This window comes from Agelaius tricolor, unplaced genomic scaffold, assembly GCF_023055355.1.
Source record: "Agelaius tricolor isolate 1412-34295 unplaced genomic scaffold, bAgeTri1.0.p SCAF_8, whole genome shotgun sequence".
Taxonomy (NCBI): domain Eukaryota; kingdom Metazoa; phylum Chordata; class Aves; order Passeriformes; family Icteridae; genus Agelaius; species Agelaius tricolor.
In genome coordinates, this window is record NW_027269268.1 from 31,621,741 (window position 1) to 31,636,576 (window position 14,836).

Below are 14,836 nucleotides of genomic sequence, written 5' to 3' on the forward strand. Positions count from 1 at the left end.
ACTAAACTGGGCATTATCTGCTGGCAGTTTGTAGTATGTGTCATGGTAATAGAAAATCTTGAGAGATTTGAAAGATGCAGCAATTGCTCCAGGGAGTGTATTCCATATGTTGAGGGTGACCAAAAGGACATCATTAACACAGCAATGAGAAAAGCAGATGGAGTAGATTTGGAGACTGAGAGAGAAGAGGACAGGCAAGACAGGAAAAGACAAAGTTGTGAAGTGCTGTGGTGCAATTGAGGCCCAAGCTGAGCTGACAGAGTACCCAGGTGCTGCTGAGTGGGTGGGCTCCATGGGCTCCTGAAACAATAACCAGGAGAGGCCTCAGAAGGAGTGAGTGCTTCTGTGCTGGGTTAGCTCCCACAGCCGGCTCACTTGGGTGGGATAAGCACCTGTGTTGGCACCAGGGAAGGGACAGGAACCAACCCTGGGGTGCTGGGGGCTGAGGAAGGAGCTGCAGCAGCACCCTGCTGGCAGCAGGTAGCTATGAGCTTGGCTTGACATCAGAATCAGGTCACAGCCCAACAGCTGGCAACAGCCCTACACAAACCAGCACAAGCCATGGCTGCTCTGCAGCCCTGCATCTCTCACTGCTTGTCCCTGCTGCAGGCCCAACTGCCTCATAGCCTTGTCTGGAGAAATAAGTTGGTTGTAAAAGGCTCCTCTCCTCCCTCCCCCATGCTATTTTTCAGCCAAATCAGGTTCCTAATCTGGTTTATCACACAGCTGAACAAAACAACTGTGCCAGCAAACCAACGGGCATATCAAAGAGACAAGCACGGATGGCTGGGAGCAAAAACTGTCTTAGGCCAGCATAGCTGCCAAAAAAATTGTCAAACTGCATTCTCAGAGGGCTACGGGGTTTGCAGAGACAGGGAAATCTATGGAGATACACTAAAGAGGTAAGTACAAAAAGGAACCACAAAAATAGGCCAGGGAGATAAGTGCAAGAATAGTGTTTCAAGGGACCTTTTTGACAGGTCAGGTCAGGCCTGGGAAAAAAAAAAAAAAAAGCTGTCATAAGCAGGATGAGAGATAACAAAAGCCTAAAAAGGCATATCTGTGATGTGAACAAAGATAAGAAGATACTTTGGAGAAGAAAAGGAAATAAAATTCATATACATCAAGATAAACAGGTCAAAAAAAGAGTGAAGTCAAAGATGACTCTCATGACTCCTACAGGTCTGATTGACAGAGTGTAATTGTGTACCTTCCAGACAGAATTGCAAACTCCTTATCCAGGAAAAAACAGTGGTCCTTGTGTAGGGACTGCAGATGGAGTTTCAGCTCAGGAGGTTCTCTGAAACAATATACTACACTTCCTCAACAGGTGGAAGCTTTTAATCCTGAATGCCTTCCTAAGTAGTTTTTTTCAAATTAGCTTGAAAACTAAAATACTTGCACTTGCTCATAAGGATAGAAGTGAACAGCATTGCCATGGAGGAGAGGAGTCAAAATTTTTCAGATGCTTTGTAAATCTTTACTTAAGAATCCAGAATGGGCCAAAGCCACTTCTCTCAGCCTTTACCTTTGTTGGGGAAGAAGGGGTATTCAGATTCAGAAGCCTTGACTCTGCCTCCACTGTAATTTTGCTACTGTCAAAAACGTAGAACTGCAGCTAGGAATGTTTAAGAGCTGATTTTGATGACAAATTATTACATCAGGATGGAAAATGGGTCCACATTTGTCTGTTTCAGTAATGGAATGAAAAAGTAAGCCACTCTCAATTTTTGGAATTATAACCGACTTCTAGAGATATTTCCAGGCAATCTTGTCTCCTTCAGTGCCATCCAGTGGAATTAATGTGAAATATCACTCATGCACAGGGAGGATATACAAAAATACAACAGCACAGAGCACACAAAACAACCCTACATTTTCAGGAGCTGCTGTTCATACCAGGTAAATTGCAGGTTGTCAGGGATATTGGTATAACAGTAATGAAAAACAGAACCATGATTTCCAATAGCTATAATTCAAATTAGATCTGACATTGTTGCCTGTATTCTCAGGAAAGCTCCTTATATAATTTCTAAAATAGTTATTTGTGTCTGAAAAATATGTAGGACATACAAAAGTCATACTGGTACAGCATGGTATAATGATTTAACAGCATCTGTTTGTGTAATGCTCCTATCCGCAACTCAAGCCACCAAAACATTATTTGTAATTTTGCTTCTCCTCTGAGGTATGAATATCTTAACTGAAAGATCAGGGATATCTGGATTTACAGGCACTCACATTATCAGTAATACAGGATTTTTAACATATATTCACACACATCTATATTGTATTACATATGCGTGTGTATGCAGACATACATACCTGCTGTATACATATATATGCACACACACAAATAAAATGTAGGTATGTTGCAGCCTCACAATAGATTCTCTTTTATATAAAACCTCCTTGCCCTTTTAGTACTTTCCTGAATCCTCTTGAATTACAATGAACTCATGCCAATATTTGCATTAACATTCCTAAGGCCATTTTCTTGATTTTTCCAACTCCAGGTTACAGCTGCCTGCCAAAGGCCTAAGGCTTCCTACCTAGAAACTCTTTAAAGGTGGCTTTTAAGATGGGTTTCTGCAACCTAATGTAGTTCTACCTCTTTTGTTCCTTTATAGGACACAGAAAAGACAAGAAAATATCTTTTTCTAAATTAAAAAGTCAGAATATTTTCTTGGTTTTACTTACCCTAGCATATAACTATTGGAAATGGAAGAAAAAAAGTCATTGAAATGCTAATGTCTCTGTGCTTGTGAGTTTTAACTTTCCTTTCTCTAAGTCTCTGTTCAAATCCCAGTGGTTCCTCTGTCAATGCTCCCCTTCCCATCATAGCTTGTCCCTTTTCTCAGAGTCAAGATTTGATTCTGTTTGATTTTGTCTGCTCTACCAATGTGCTCTCATTCTTCTGGTTTCCTCACTGGCCTCCACGTCTATTGTCTCATATAGATTCCTTGTCGATATGTACTTGTTCCATTGCCTTGAACTCATTCTCCTACGTTTCTCCTTGAGGACTTCATTTCCTTCCTCACCTAATCCCAGTGTCCTATACCTATTGCTCTCATGTTAAGGTATTCCACTTCCAACAGTTTCAGTCTTGCCTCCATACTTACTGTTTCCTTCCCTTCAGTCAGGTCCTTGTTCCCTCACCATTCCAATAAGACACACTCAAAAACCCATGAAAAAGAGAAAACAGCAGCTTTTGGGGAGCATGGGGGATGATTTCCATAGTCTCACTCAGTCCACAGACCCACCCCAGCCCATAGTGGCAAACAGAGGTCTCTTTTGGGCCCACAAGAGGGGAACAGATGACTGCAATAGTAGTAAGGATGGCAGGGACACATCCTAATTCAGGAACATGGAAAATTAATTTCTTCAAGGCTCATAGATTATGCTCCATGTAGTCAAAGGACCAGACACCCCAATTCAGTTTTCTTCTGACAAATTCCAAGTTTGCTCTAGAGTATAAAGGCATTTAAGAACCTCAAATATAAGCTCTCCAGAATAATTTACACTAGAAAAAGCCTTTTTTTCTTAGATCATATTTGGTAGTAGTAAAGTCATCCTAAACTTCTATCCTCAATATGGAACATCTCATGCCAAGCAGTGGACTTTTAGCAAGTGGCATGTTACCTAAGGCATAGTTTAGCAAGAAAAATTTAGCAATTGATATGCTACCTTTAGCTGTAGTTAAAGTTTAACAAACTTAAAGAACAACAACTGACAACCCTATTGTAGGCAGTTATATATGTAAAGTATAATGTATTACTAAATGCAAAATAGTGTTTAAGTTAATAATAAGAGCATGTAAGTGTAAAGGAAAATTATTATGAATTCACCTTCCTTTCCACCCTTAGTTTTTATACTCTGTAATTACTCAATACATTTTCCTCAGCTGAGCAATCTTAGAAGAGTGGATGATTTTGTAATCCAGAATTGCTTATGGTAGCATAAGAACAGTTGCATAACTGTAGTGAAACAAAAAACCAGATCTATTCTAGTTTCCATTGACAAGCCTAGATAGTAATTAATGCTCTTCTAGCGAATAATTTCTTTTATTCCAAGGATTAGTTTACTGAACAGTAATGACTGGGTACTTTGGCATATACAGACACATATCTCTGTGGAAGTGCTGTCCCTTGCCTGGGTAGGAGAACTTCAATGATCTCCTCTAGCAGAATACATAACATGATATCAGGAAACAGCAAAACGTCTCTTCCCCATCCTTCTTCAAGCTGCTTTTCTAATGAGCTTAAACCAGAGCTCTCCAGTAGTTTACTTATTACTTATAGCAGAGACCAACCAAAGATGGTGTTCAGGGGATTTACTGCGTCAGGCCAGTAGGATTCCACTGTTACTGGCTTTCTGTGGCAATAACTCTGAGCTCCCTTTGCATTGCATGATGTTAAGGGCACAGTTCTCATATTAAGTTGAGTAGGGAATGTCACTATATATTAAACTTAACTGCACAGAACATAATTGAACTCAATGGGAGATACTGCCCTCTGTTTCAGTGGGACTTGACTTTGAAGAAACAATAATTCACTGGTTTATAAAGGCACAAATAAACTTATTATACAAGAAGTGCAGGTGCAATACTGTGATTTATAGACACTGGTATGATTCACCTTGAGATTTTTGTTGTATCTTGCCAAAAGCAGCTATTATCAAACCCCAAATGACTCGTAACAACACTACTATCGACATGGCATTTAGAAGTTCCTCCCCTAGTGGGAACAAAACCATCTCTTTTCTTCCAATGTTGAAAATTAAATGCACAGCATTAACACCATCAGTGAAGTGTTTAACTTCAAAATTGCCTTTCCTGGTGAGAATGAAAATCGTACTTGTTTTGTTTTTCAAAATTAACAGCAGTGTTTTTCTCTCTTTTCTAATACACATACTTATCAACCTGAGACACAATATATCTCTTAGGCTCATAGAGCACTACAGGTATACACCTATGCTTGTCTGTGCACACCATCCCATACTCCAGGAGTAGGATTTATCCTGTTTCCAGTGTGATTCAAGCACACATTAATAAAGTAGAAAGAATATGACTGGAAAAAAGCAGGTAGGGAAGATGAAAGGCTCATTTTAAGTCCTCTTTGTACCAGCAACAATACATTGATGCAGCAGTAACACCAGAGAAAATTAACCCAAAATTAAAGCATAGGGCTCCAGAAAGGTATCAGACTAGAGAAGTTCCTCACTACAACCAAAAACTGTTGTGAGCCATTCTACATGCGTGCAAAACTGCTCCTGATTTTTCTCCAGATGTCACCAATATTTGTGTCCACACGTATAGTCAGCAGGCAAAGAGGTGAAATGGTTCTCAGTTAATTTGTCCTCTAAAACTGGGCAAGAGTAAGTTCTTTTGATCAGTCCTTTAGCCACTCTAGGACCGGATAATGTGCTGAGTCTCCAACACTCCCTAGAACAATTCTTCTGTAGGAGCCCAGGACTCACATGGGAGTCCATATAATCTTATGCACATTGGGTGACTGGAAGCACTCACAAAGCCCTGAGGTGTGGAGTCCTGTCTCTGTAGTTTGGCTGTCATTAACCCAGCAACACCAGAATATGACTTCTCGAGATCCCTCTGAGTGTATGAAATGTTCCTATCACCATCCTGTGGAATCTAAGCCTCCTCAGCTCCCACCCTTAACTGGTATATGAGCAGCTCAACGTGGGCTAGTCCTTAGTCCACTTGGCAACTCAGATGCTTGTGGAGGAGGACAGGACATTCTTGTCTGTACTGCTTGCTCTTCTTCTTCGGCAAGAGTACAGACAATTCTGCTGCAGCTACTCAGGCTTGGTTGAATTCCTGCTGTCTCTGAGGGGCGGATCTCAAGCCTGGTGAAGTCCCAGCCTTTCATTAGAAAGCAAACTGGTTCATTGAAGAGCATAAACAGGCTGGCAGAATGGATGAACTTGGCTGAGGTGCAAACTCAAACCTATGTTTGCCAAGGATTTCATTCACCCGTCAAGGTCTGTATGGACCATGAAGTCAAGAACTGTGGTATCACAGACTCAGAGGTCTAGGAGACAGGCTCACCTCACCTCTAAGCAGAAACCCTAATGTGACAGACCATGCCTCTCCTGTATTCGAGGAATTATACTACAAGATAACCATATATGGGACTGATACAACTAATGCCTCGAAATAGATGTGGTGACTACAGTTTCTAAACTTTCTGACACTGTTTTGTAACAAACCCGTTGTTCCAAGACACCCACAGCAGAGAGGGTACAAACTTTCTGCCCTTTTCTTCCTGTCAGCCCCATCCCATTCATTACTGTTCCCTTGCCCTCTGCCAATGCACAAGGTAACATTGCGGGGCCTAACCAGAAAAGCAAAGAAAAAGTACTTCCATTCTAACAATGGATAAAGAGCAAAAGTGCATTTGACTTCTTTTTTCTGACTTCATTTCCTTAATCCCTTAGTTTTTGCTCTGTAGAGGCACTCTTAGTTAAACCACTACATAACAATTTCCACAAAATAAGACATCTAAGTCATTAAGGAGAAAAATACTCCTTCCTTCAATGCAATCTGTCCTGTAGTTCAGTTCATGATGACATGTAGGTGTTAAAAATTGAAAACTTAAGCAAACCCAGACTTTTAATTCAGGAGGAAAAATCAATACAACTCTCCAGGGACAGCCCTTTGGAATTCAGAATTCTTTCCTCTTTTGCACTGATTCAGCAAGCCCTATCTCAGACTGAAGCTTGTGGTATTTTCACAGTGTGCTTATCCCTTTTTCACAGAGAATTGTTCAAATGGTCTTGAATCAAATTCTGGAGTAATATTTTGCAAACTAAAGACAGCCTACAGAGATGCAAGAGCAATTAGCTGAACCCTTTGTAGCCAGCAGTCCTCATTTATTGCTTCCTCAAAAATGCTACAACAACCCATGCCCTTGCCACCACCTTTCTGTCACATGCCAATGTTGTAAAACTTGGAATATGTCAAGATTATTTTAAGTCTGGATAAGTCTTTGGTGCAAGCCATCAGGAAAGGAGACCTAATTGAGAACAGGCAGCATCCCTTAGCCAAGGACATCTAGGAACTAACAGGCTTTAAGAATGGAGCAAATCAAGACATTGATGTACATCTATGTCCACATTGCTAACTTGCCAAGTACTCAAGGTCCATGTATCCTATACCTGAACTATCTTCTTATAATATTAAAATTCATGCCTATAGGTCAAAATACCCCTGCCCAGGTGAAGACCCCTCCTCAGAGCATTGGATAGAAGTTAGCTGGGGTTATATAACTTGTATGGAAATTACTAACCAAGCATAATAGTGGGGCTTCCCTTGGAAAGCAACTAACTCCAAACTTCTGTGTAGCAATAATGGCACGAAAAGTCCGGAGGGGTGTACCTGATTTGTGGAATACCACTGAGCACCCAGGCTTGTGCAATTCTGAAATAAACAATCATTGTCTCTCTCGAGTATGCAATTTTATGCTGTTGCACACCAGGCAACAAATCCGATTGTATGGACAAAACCGAGGAGGAAAAGGGCAAAGGATCTGAGGGTCCTTTTCCTTTCACTGGTGGAAGATGATCTGGGGGTGCTGGAAGAATATCAGTCAGCAATACATGAGCCAACAGTTTGCCCAGGTGGCCAAGAAGACCAGTGGCATCCTGGCCTGGATCAGAAATAGTGCAGCCAGCAGGGAAGGGATTGCCCCTTTGTACTCAGCACTGGTGAAGCCACACCTCAATGGCTGTGTCCAGTTATGGCCACTCAATTCAGGAAGGACATTGAGGTGGTGGAGGAAGGCCACAGAAGTGAAATTAAACTGGTGAAGGGTCTGGAGCACAAGCATTATTAGGAGTGGCTGAGGGAGCAGGGGTTGTTAGAAGAACAGAAGCTCAGGGGAGACCTTATGTCTCTCTAGAACTACCTGAAAGGAGGCTGTACCGCGGTGGGGATCGGCCTCTTCCCCCAAGCAACCAGTGACGGATTGAAGGATACAGTCTTAAGCTGCACGAGGGGAGGTTTAGGTTGAAAATTAGGAGGAATTTCTTCACAGAAATATTGTGAAGCATTGGAACAGGCTGCTCAGGGAGGTGGTGGAGTCATCATCCCTGGAGGTGTTTAGAGGAAGACAGGACGTGGCACTTAGTGCCGTGGTCTAGGGTGACAAAGCGGTGTTCGGTCAGAGGCTGGAGTCCATGATTTCAGATGACTTTTCCAGCCGAAGTGATTCTGTGATTCTGAGGTAAAACACCACTTGATCCCCCACAAACAACCCGTAAAGCAGAACTTTTGTTCACGCTTTCGCCAGTCACAATGCAGGGCTGGCAGCCGAGCCCAGAGCACCTCTTTTCCCCCGGCACCCGAGGTGTGTGGGTAGGACAGGCCACAGCCGGTTCCGGTTGAGCGCCAAGGCCCAACCCGCCCGGAGCGGGGCGGGGCGGGGTGCGGCGAGGCGCTCCCCTTCCCGCTCCACCCCGCCCCGCCCGCTCCGGCCTGGCCCGGCCCGGCCCGGCCCATGCGGATGTGAGCTCACGGCGCGCCGGGCGGAAGCAGTGGGGCGGGTGTTTCCGCGGCGGCGATGGCGGGGAAGGCGGCGGCGGGCGAGCCCCTGGGGCGGACGGCGGAAGAGGCGGCCTGGGCAGAGACGCTGCGCGGGGCCTGCGAGCCTGAGCACCACTGGCGGTACCGCCGGGAGTTCCTGCTGCGCAACGTGGGGGAGCTGCCGGCCGCGGGCAGCGCCCAGCTGCAGCGCCTGGTGTCCCTCTCCATGGTGTGGGCCAACCACGTCTTCCTGGGATGCCGGTGGGTTCAGCGGGACGCGCCGGGGGACGGGGGGACGGCGCGGCGCGGCCGCCTGACGAAGCCCCTTCCCTCCTTTCCTCTTGTCGCCCCTCCAGGTACCCGCCGCAGGTCATGGAGAGGGCGCTGGAAATGGCCGAAGGCATCCAAGTGACCAACGCGCCTGTCCGCACCACGAGAGACGAACTGGTTGCCAAGGTGAAGAAAAGAGGCATATCAAGTAGCAATGGTTAGCAGATCATAGCTGTGACAATACATAGGAGTCTAGAAAATGCTTGTTTCTGAATGTTCTCGGTTTGCCTCGGGCTTAGAAAGTAGTAAAAATAATGTACTTTTTAAACTCCCGCTAATAGTTTCCTCTCTCTGTGCTATTCTTTTTCTAATATAATGTCTCTAAAATGCACATAATGTGTACCTAGTCATTTGGTAATGAGCTGTTGTTTTGAATTTCTACAGCTGGTGCACTTTAATCTGCTAACTTGTGTGTTGTGATATGGGCTGCTGTGCTCCAGCTTAAATATGTTCTTGTTACTTTGCCTTTGTTGCCAGTCAGGCATTGTTGCTGTGTAAGAAACTGAGTTTCTTAAAGTAATTCTCAGACAAATGTTGTAAAGATATTTTGTGGTATTAGTAGACAAAGTACACTTCCTTTATTTTTAGATCAGATAGCCCCTTTAATGTATGTTGGCCAGTTTTGGTTTGGACTTCAAGAATAGAAATACATACTTGGGTCCAAACCAACATCTGAAACCTCGTATGAGTATTGTCCAGATTTTGTCAAAAAAACCCAAAATTCTAAAATAGCAGGTTAATACTCGAAACAATGGTTCAGGTGTATTGCTAATATATACCCTTTAAATTCACAGATAATATTGCTAGAAAGTTTTAGATTATTTTTCTCTCCATGGCTGTTTGATAGTGCAGAAATCAAAGAGGATCACATATTTTACCTGTTTTGCAGAAGGGGTAGAGGAGCCATGCAAGAGACAAGCTGTTGAGAAAAGCAGAGACTCTAAGGATGTTGGAAAGGATGTGAAAACAACCAAGGCAGAAGGAGTGAAGGAAACGGAGAGTACCTTGCCCAAAAAGCAGGAAAAAGGTACTAGCAAAGATCCAGAAACTTCCCAGTCAACTTGCAGTTCAGATCAAGAAATGGTCGTAGTCTCGGACATAGAAACAGAAGGAAAACCTGCTAATGCTGAAAGTACTGCTGAGAAAAAGCCACCTTCATCTGAAAAAGAGCCAGGAAAGAAGCCTTGCTCAAGCCCACCTAAGGAAAGCAAGTGTGAAAATGTGCCGTCACCTGAAAAGAAAACTACAGTAAGTGTAGCGCTACTGGCTGCCGAGAGCACCCCTCAGGCAGCAGCAGTGGAGGCAGCAGTGCCACCAGCTGCCAAGAGCACCCCCCAGCCAGCAGCGGTGGCAGCAGCAGTGCCAGTGACCTCCAAAAGTACCCCCCAGCCAGCAGCGGTGGCAGCAGCAGTGCCAGTGACCTCCAAGAGCACCCCACAGGCAGCAGCAGTGGCAGCAGCAGTGCCATCAACGTCCAAGAGCACCCCACAGGCAGCAGCGGTGGCAGCAGCAGTGCCACCAACTTCCAAGAGCACCCCCCAAACAAGTGCTGCATTGCTGTCTTCCAAAACCCAGGTGGGTGCCCCAGCATCAGTGTCCAAGAACGGTGCTCAGGTGAGCAGCTCACTGCTTCTGGCCCCCAAGAGTGGTACTCAGGTGGGCACCTCGCTGCTGCTGGCTTCCAAAGGGCCAGCTAAGGTGGGCTCCCCGCTCCTGGCCTCCAAGAGCAGTGCGGAGGTGGCCGCCTCACTGCTGGCTGCCCGGAGCGGTGCGCAGCCGGGATCCTCGCTGCTGGCTGCCAAGAGCAGCGCCCAGGTGGCGGCTTCGCTGCTGGCCGCTCGCAGCGGAGCTCAGCAAGGGCCCTCCCGGGGTGCAGCTCAGGCAGGCGCTTCCCTGCTGGCCTCCAAGAGTGGCGCGCAGGCAGGTGAGAGCCCTGCGAAGGCTTTGTGCAAACCTCTAACCAGTGAAGATGCAAAGGAAAGACAACCTTTTTTCAACAGACTCTACAAAGCTGTAGCCTGGAAACTGGTTGCTGTTGGAGGCTTCAGTCCTAATGTAAATCATGCAGAACTTCTAAATTCATCTATTCAGTCTGTAAAAGCTACGTTAGATGTTGCTTTCGTTCCCCTGAAGGAACTTGCAGACTTGCCTCAAAATAAAAGCTCTCTAGAAAATATAGTTTGTGAACTGAGGTGCAAGTCTGTCTACTTGGGTACTGGCTGTGGTAAAAGTATGGAAAATGCCAAAGCAGTGGCTTCAAGAGAAGCTTTGAAATTATTCCTCAAGAAGAAAGTTATTGTGAAGATATGTAAAAGAAAATACAAAGGTAGTGAAATTGAAGATTTGGTGCTTCTGGATGAAGAGTCAAAACCTTCAAATTTGCCTCCAGCTTTAAGAAATCCTCGTGAGATCTTGTAGGGGAGAATCACTGTTTGTACTGTGTATAGTATTTCAACACAAGGACTGAAGGTTAATTTTGTACTTTGAAAATGTAGGCTTCCAGATATTTTGTATTTCTTTCTCAGTTTTGCAAGACAATGATAGTTCTTTCACTTGGTAGCAATTGTATAAAACTTGTTAGAGATGACAAGTGCGCATTTAAAGGTATTGCCTTAATATACAGCACACTAGTGTGCTGTTGTATTTGCAAAATAGTCTACCTAACTCTTCTATTTTTAATTAAACTATTAAGGTACAATTTGCTGTTTAAAACCTGACGTTTTTGTAATTCTTACAATTTGATGGTAGTGTGCTCAATTGTCTACCATATCTTTTCTAGGCTTGTAGAAGTGTGTACATAGGGACCATAATACTTGAATAATTGAAAGTTGTTTAAAAATTTCAATCAAAAAGTTGAATTACATGTTTCAGGCTTGTTGCTCATAATGTTCACTGTTGCTCATACTAGGAGAGAAAGTAGTTGGTTGACTTTTTATGGGATGTTTTCATAACACTTGCAATATAAGTGACATCCTGATCCCATTTAACATTATGCTATCAGGTTAGAGCCCTTTTAATATCACATTGGCAAATTAGCAATTAGCAGTCAAGTCACAGCTATTTCGGCCACCAAAACTGTAAGCAGATTTAATTTATATGGTGAAGTATCATTTACAGTTTTGTTTGGTACTTTTTTTTCCAAATGAACATGGATTTCTATACTAAGTATATTTTGACTGCTACTAAAACAATAAAACCTCTGTGATAAGCATCTATAGTATTTTGGTTTTGGCTACTAAATATTCCAGCCATTTCAATAATATTGCAACACCTTCAGTAAAGCTTTACGTTGAGTGGCTTCAAGGTGTAATCCCACAAGAATTAGTTGGTTTCTTTAGGTGTGTAGCTGAAATACTATAAAACTGATAGAGGGAACCTGTAGAATATGAATTTCAACTTTTGTAACACCAAGGTAAGCAAAATGAAAATGCAGCTGTCTGCTGGAGGCAGCAAGTGTATTGTAAAACACTCATTCTAATCAAGCCCTTCCTTTGCTACGTTTTTACTCCCTGTACAGAATAGTTTGAGGCAAAGAAAGTGGAAGATTACCTTTTATTTTCAATGTTGCTGAAATACCTGCACAAACTGCATGTTTTGGTATATTGGATAATGACATGTAATTGTAAAAACATAATGTCTTCAGTGCTATTTTGACTTAATCTTGTCCTTTTACAGTAGTTAGCATCATTTAGTGGTGTCCTTACACTTGACTGTCAGATCCATTGATCAAGTGCTAAAGGAATGAATAGGAATTTCTGAGATCTCAGAAGTACATACATCCACTTTCAGTTATTTTGTAAGTTTTGGGACTAAACCACAGTGGTGTTTACACTGTACCCTGTGTGCTTTTGAACAGCAGTGGCTGTCCAGTCCATAGCACCAGAAGCCTGCAAGGCGCTCGCACTTCCCGATGGCTGGTTGAGAACCTCCTCCACCTGACCCCTGTGCTTCTGTGCCCTCGGTCGCCCTTCGCCCTAGTTAGATTTCTCAGGAGTTCCCCCCTGGCATTCCTGGAGCACCACCTGGCGTTTGGAATGCAGTGTTCTAAATTGTGACTTAGTGCAAGAATTGGTGTCTGCTTCTAGTGCAGGGCAAGCTTCGTGCTGTGCTTAGGAGCTATGGTATTCATGATGGGAAGTGTGAGATCTGTTTTCAGGTAGACACATGTAAGGACTGTGCTTGTGAGGCAGGAGTTGCATCCTGTGCCCTCTGTAGTACAGCTTTCTCTGCTGCTAGTTCGGTCACCTCCAGATCTCTGGGTCAGAATTGCAGCACATGCTGTAATGTGAAAACCTGTGTTTCTCGTCTGTATAGCAAAGCTCTCAGTATTCACTGACCTCAAGGGGCTGTTAGGGCAACTGTGTTAAAAGGCTGAGGTGCTAGATGCCTTTTTTAAAAGACCTGATTTAGAATTACTTTTTTCAAAATTTTGAATGTTATTCCTCTTTGATGTTTGGTTGTGAATCATTAAAGAACAAGTCTGTAGCTACTCTTAAAAGAAACTGAAAGCTGAAGTGTGTTATTTTTATTTCACATTCTGCATGGAAAGCAACTAAACAAACGGATTCACATACAAGTGAATAAGCACTAGTCAAGTATTCAAATGAGAATCTACTAACATTTTGTTAGCCCTAAAGGAAGAAAGAAATAGAAAGAACTGGCTGTGGCAAGAGGTGTTTGTTCTAAAATCCTGTGTCTCTCCTCCAGCTACTGTCCTGGTCTCTAGCGACTGGGATGCTGGTCCTGAACTGTCAGACGCCGCTGACGAGGGCCAGGGTGAGCACCTGCACTTACACTGTCGGCGTGCAGAGTTGTCTTCGGGGGGACAAAGCAAACCAACCAACCAAAAGGAAAACTGACCCTGTTTTTTCTACGGAAGTACGGGAAATCGCAGCCATCAGAAAGTGACTCCCGTTTCCTCTGCTAGCACAGCCTAAGCACGCCGGGCAGGGTCCCTGCGGCCAGCCGCCCGCTGGCTGCTGTTAGCCGCTGCCGGCTGCTCACCCGTGCGGGGTATGTCGCCGCCGCCCCCGGTTGCAGCCTGCGGGCGCTGGGGCGGCTTTAGCGGGGGGGCCTCAGCGCGGCGGCCTCAGCGGCGGCCACACGGCGGGGCTGGCGCGCCCGCCCGGCTCGGGGCGGGGCCGAGGCGCTCTATTTGCATAGCGCGTTCCCGGCGCCCCTCCGTTCCTCCACGGTCGCCTTCCGCGGCCCTCCGGGGCCGTGGTGCCCCTCAGGTGGCTGCTAGGCCGCCTGCCCACTGCGCATCGCCTGCGGGGACCAGTAGGGAGGCAAGCGCAATGTAAAAAAAACAAAAACCAAACAAAAAAGAAACCACTCACCCTGCCCTGGAAGTTCTCCAGTCTGCTGTGGTTTATATAACGTCACTAGAAAGCAGTGAATGCTGGGATGTTCTGAAGACCTGCTCGCTAGGCCACGCACGGAGGACAGCCGTTCCTCACGGGCCCCGCGCCCGCCTAGGGGAAAGTCCCCGGACCGCAGGCAGAGAGTGCCGGGCGCTACCGCGCCCCCGCCCGCCGCCGCCGCCTCACACCTCCCGCCGAGACGCCTGCGGGCCGAGCGGATGAGCGCGGGGCGGGCTCTCGTCACGGCCACAGAGACGCAGGTAGCGCGGCAAGCGCGCCAACAGAACGGGGCTCACTCTCAGGCCATCCTCTTTTGCCGGGCGGGGGCTGCACGGGACCCCCCAGGGCGGGGTGGTGCTCCCACAGCCTTGCGCGGGAACAGCAAAGCGTGTGGGGGGGAACCCGCTGCTTGCCCGACAGCGGCGTGCAGGACAAGCGGGCCCGCACCCCCCCGCTGCTCGCACCCGCTGGGCTTCAAGTGCCTCCTGGCCCGCAGAATTATTTAGGTTGGAAAAGACCTTTGAGATCATCGAGTTCAGCCTTTGGCCGAACACCACCTCGTCAGGCAGACCACGGCACTAAGTGCCATGTCCAGTCTTTC

General features: G+C 45.5%; 2 protein-coding genes across 3 annotated transcripts in view; one reads left to right on the plus strand and one right to left on the minus strand.

Moving 5' to 3' along the window:
• The window catches only part of DCTD (dCMP deaminase), a 214,487-nt gene extending 200,011 nt beyond the window's left edge, over nucleotides 1-14,476 (minus strand). Inside the window, exon 1 of the mRNA XM_071432163.1 lies at nucleotides 14,212-14,476. The gene's annotated coding sequence lies outside the window, so the exon portion shown is untranslated. The remainder of the gene's footprint in view (nucleotides 1-14,211) is intronic.
• Nucleotides 8,509-13,386, plus strand: CDKN2AIP (CDKN2A interacting protein). 2 transcript variants are annotated; one of them, XM_071432158.1, is made up of 3 exons: nucleotides 8,509-8,803; nucleotides 8,899-9,029; nucleotides 9,762-13,386. In XM_071432158.1, exons 1-3 carry the CDS (start codon nucleotides 8,580-8,582, stop codon nucleotides 11,288-11,290), a joined length of 1,884 nt encoding a protein of 627 aa, XP_071288259.1. In that variant the 5' UTR covers nucleotides 8,509-8,579; the 3' UTR covers nucleotides 11,291-13,386. The 2 variants fall into 2 exon arrangements, with proteins under 2 accessions (XP_071288259.1, XP_071288260.1); XM_071432159.1 differs by having other exon boundaries at nucleotides 8,665-8,803; nucleotides 8,899-8,998.
• Nucleotides 14,477-14,836: the final 360 nt, after the last annotated feature.

Excerpts from the sequence above, each read along its gene's own strand:
- CDKN2AIP (XM_071432158.1), top strand. The coding sequence starts at position 8,580 with ATGGCGGGGAAGGCGGCGGCGGGCGAGCCCCTGGGGCGGACGGCGGAA. Across the intron at positions 8,804-8,898 it reads CACGTCTTCCTGGGATGCCG|GTACCCGCCGCAGGTCATGG; the intron begins GTGGGTTCAGCG and ends TCGCCCCTCCAG. Across the intron at positions 9,030-9,761 it reads AGGCATATCAAGTAGCAATG|AAGGGGTAGAGGAGCCATGC; the intron begins GTTAGCAGATCA and ends CCTGTTTTGCAG.